At 58.1% G+C, this 2,500-nt stretch overlaps 1 protein-coding gene across 1 annotated transcript; it reads right to left on the bottom strand.

Annotated features, from left to right (window-relative positions):
- Positions 1-407: 407 nt before the first annotated feature.
- On the bottom strand, positions 408-2,435 carry LOC118998094 (liver carboxylesterase 1-like). Its single transcript, XM_037062003.1, has 3 exons — positions 2,256-2,435; positions 834-914; positions 408-587 (listed from the first exon to the last, which is right to left on the bottom strand). The coding sequence occupies exons 1-3, from the start codon at positions 2,346-2,348 to the stop codon at positions 423-425; spliced, it is 339 nt and encodes a 112-aa protein (XP_036917898.1). The 5' UTR covers positions 2,349-2,435; the 3' UTR covers positions 408-422.
- Positions 2,436-2,500: the final 65 nt, after the last annotated feature.

Here is a 2,500-nt window from a genome sequence, read left to right as displayed (position 1 = left end):
CAGGGAGTTAACACCCTCGAGGGAACAGCCTTGAACTGAGGATTCAGGCCGCTTGTCACCAGGGAAGCCCTGAGACCTGTCCTCTGCTGGATCCCTGGAGCATAGGGGCTCCTGGGGTCCATGTGGGTACTTGCTTGACCATGCAGAGTGACAGCCCCTTCTCTCCCCACACCACTTCTCTGCTCCCCCACTGGTGGTTTCTGGGCCTCCTCCCCCAAACACGCTGGTTGAATTTGGGGCCTTTTCTCAGAGTCTGCTTCTGGCAGAAATCAAAATAAGACAGTACCCTGCCCCCCAGGCCACTTGGAATCAGCCTCCAAGGACCGACCTTCAGCGGGTTGCACATCTGTGTCTATGGGGGGATGGGCCGGGGAAGGGGCAGGACAGAGAGTGAAGGTGGTGGAGCTGGTGTCCCTCCGGTTTCATCTCTGGGACTCACCTCTGCTGTGACGGGCCACAATCACAGACGGGACAGTAAACATCACGTCTCCCATCAAGTCCAAGAACAGGTCTTTCTTTCTGATGGGGTCGTCTGTCCCTCCTAAATACTTCTCAATGGCCACTGGAACCAGTTCCTCAGAGATGCCCTGAAAGGGGCCAAGAGTGAAAAGTGACCACCACCTCCCAGTGAGGGACACGGCTCCTGCAGCCAGTGAGGAAGGCTCCTGTCTAGTCCAGGGTCCACCCCTGCCCTCCCCCCGCCCCCGGCAGCAAGGTGGAAGCCCTCTGGCCCCAGTCTTCACTCCACCAATTAACTGGTCGGTGATCGGGGCAATCAATCCCCTGCCCCTCCTTGGGTCCCAGCCAGTTGCCAGGATGCCCTAGACACTTACAACGACGGGATAGGACTTCCACAGGAGTGACGTGGCCGTCTCCTGATCCATCCCGCCTTCAGAGATGGGGTAACTCATCAGCTGTGAAAACAATGGTGCAGCATCAGTGAGCCACTGGGGTCAACAGGAAGAACCCGACTGACCAACTGACCAAAGCCACGCTGGCCAGAGGACTTGGCATGTCTTGACGGGCGGGGTCTCTGATGAGTTGGGCAAAACCCATGCAGGAAATGGATGCATACCAAGAAACTCAAAGAATGCAAAGGACATAAAGCCCTTTGGAACATAATGCGAGCTCGGGTTGAAGGCCCGAGCTCTGGGGCAGACGACACAGACCTCACAATCACCCTGCCTGTCCCTGACAACCGAGGAAGCCCCTGGTCCTGCCAGCATGGCTTTGGTCCTTCAGCGCAACCTCTGACACCCTTCTCAAGCAAGCACTGCAGGCGAGCTCTGCACTAAGAGCCCTGGCCACGCCCTGACACGGCTCCAGGCAGATTGGGGTGGCCCTGAAGACGGTGTACCCCAGATCCCAAGAAAGCTCTGTGCAGCTAGGAGAATTTACTGTTTGTTCCTCATGATAGGCAGATAGGTCCCTGTGGCCCCCCCGCCCACCTTCCTAGAGCTGTTTGCAGTCATGAACCCCGCTCTGCCCTTGGAGATGTAAATCTGCCACCCAAAGTGTTTGTTCGGGGACAGGAGAGCCACCTGTCTGCAGGGCAGACATTCCAGGGATGAGTCATGCCCCAGTCCCTGTGGGCAGAGAAACNCGCGCCCAGGAGGTAAGGGCCACCCCGCAAGTCCAGGAGGCTGGGTCACAGGGATGACCCCTGCATATTCAGCCTTGAAGTGGCTCCGCCTTTTGTTTCATGGTCTGAATGGAGTTCAAGCAGGTCTTCTCCCTGCTGTAGGGGTGTAACTAGCATCTGGCTTCGTGTCTGACACAAGGGAAAGTCCTTCCTGACTTTCAGAAGTCAGCTTTCCTGCGAGGGGAAGCCAGCTCCCCTGAATCTTCCCAGGTGACCAAGAGCACACGTGGGGGTTTGTGCAGACACTGTGAAGTCCAAGGGCAGAGACTGTGGGGCCCGGGGCCTCACTCCCCTTACTCCTGAACTCTGCCCCTCCCCACTCAGGCCTCAGTTTCCTCATCTGCACAGGAAGTCTCTCCACAGGCCCTCCCTACACTTCGGGGTTCTTGGACTGGGGACAATCAGAGAGTTTCGGAGAGGGGTCCCCAAGACTTCACCACCCAGGTGTCAGGTGAGCCATCTCAGAGAAGGTATCAATGGGAGTGTCAACCCGTGTAAAGAGGACACGTGCCCGGGACCCAGGCGAGGTCTGGAGAAGGAGGCGGTCCCGAGCCCCGAGGTGGAGGCCACCGGGACAGGCGTGGAGGACTAGGAGAGGCCCACAGGAGCTCACCATCGGAAGGAGCCAGCCGAACTCCTGCTTGTTGAACCCGACCATGTACGGGACAGAGTTGAACAGCTTCTGCTCCAGAATCTCTTTGGGCATCTTCTGCAGCACCACGCCGTCCACCACCGTGGGCAGGAAGAGCCAGCTCTGGGGAAGAGGACGGGAGAGTGTTTGTGTGGCCTTTGTCTAGGTCATTCCATGTCCATGTCTTCCTCTGGGCCCATGTGAGCACCACACCCCTGTGGTGCCCC

The sequence above is a fragment of the Sturnira hondurensis genome, unplaced genomic scaffold, assembly GCF_014824575.4.
Source record: "Sturnira hondurensis isolate 20B ecotype Veracruz unplaced genomic scaffold, ASM1482457v3 Scaffold0013807, whole genome shotgun sequence".
NCBI lineage: Eukaryota > Metazoa > Chordata > Mammalia > Chiroptera > Phyllostomidae > Sturnira > Sturnira hondurensis.
The sequence above is the reverse complement of the archived record's forward strand: the minus strand, read 5'-3'. Positions and strand labels throughout refer to the sequence as shown.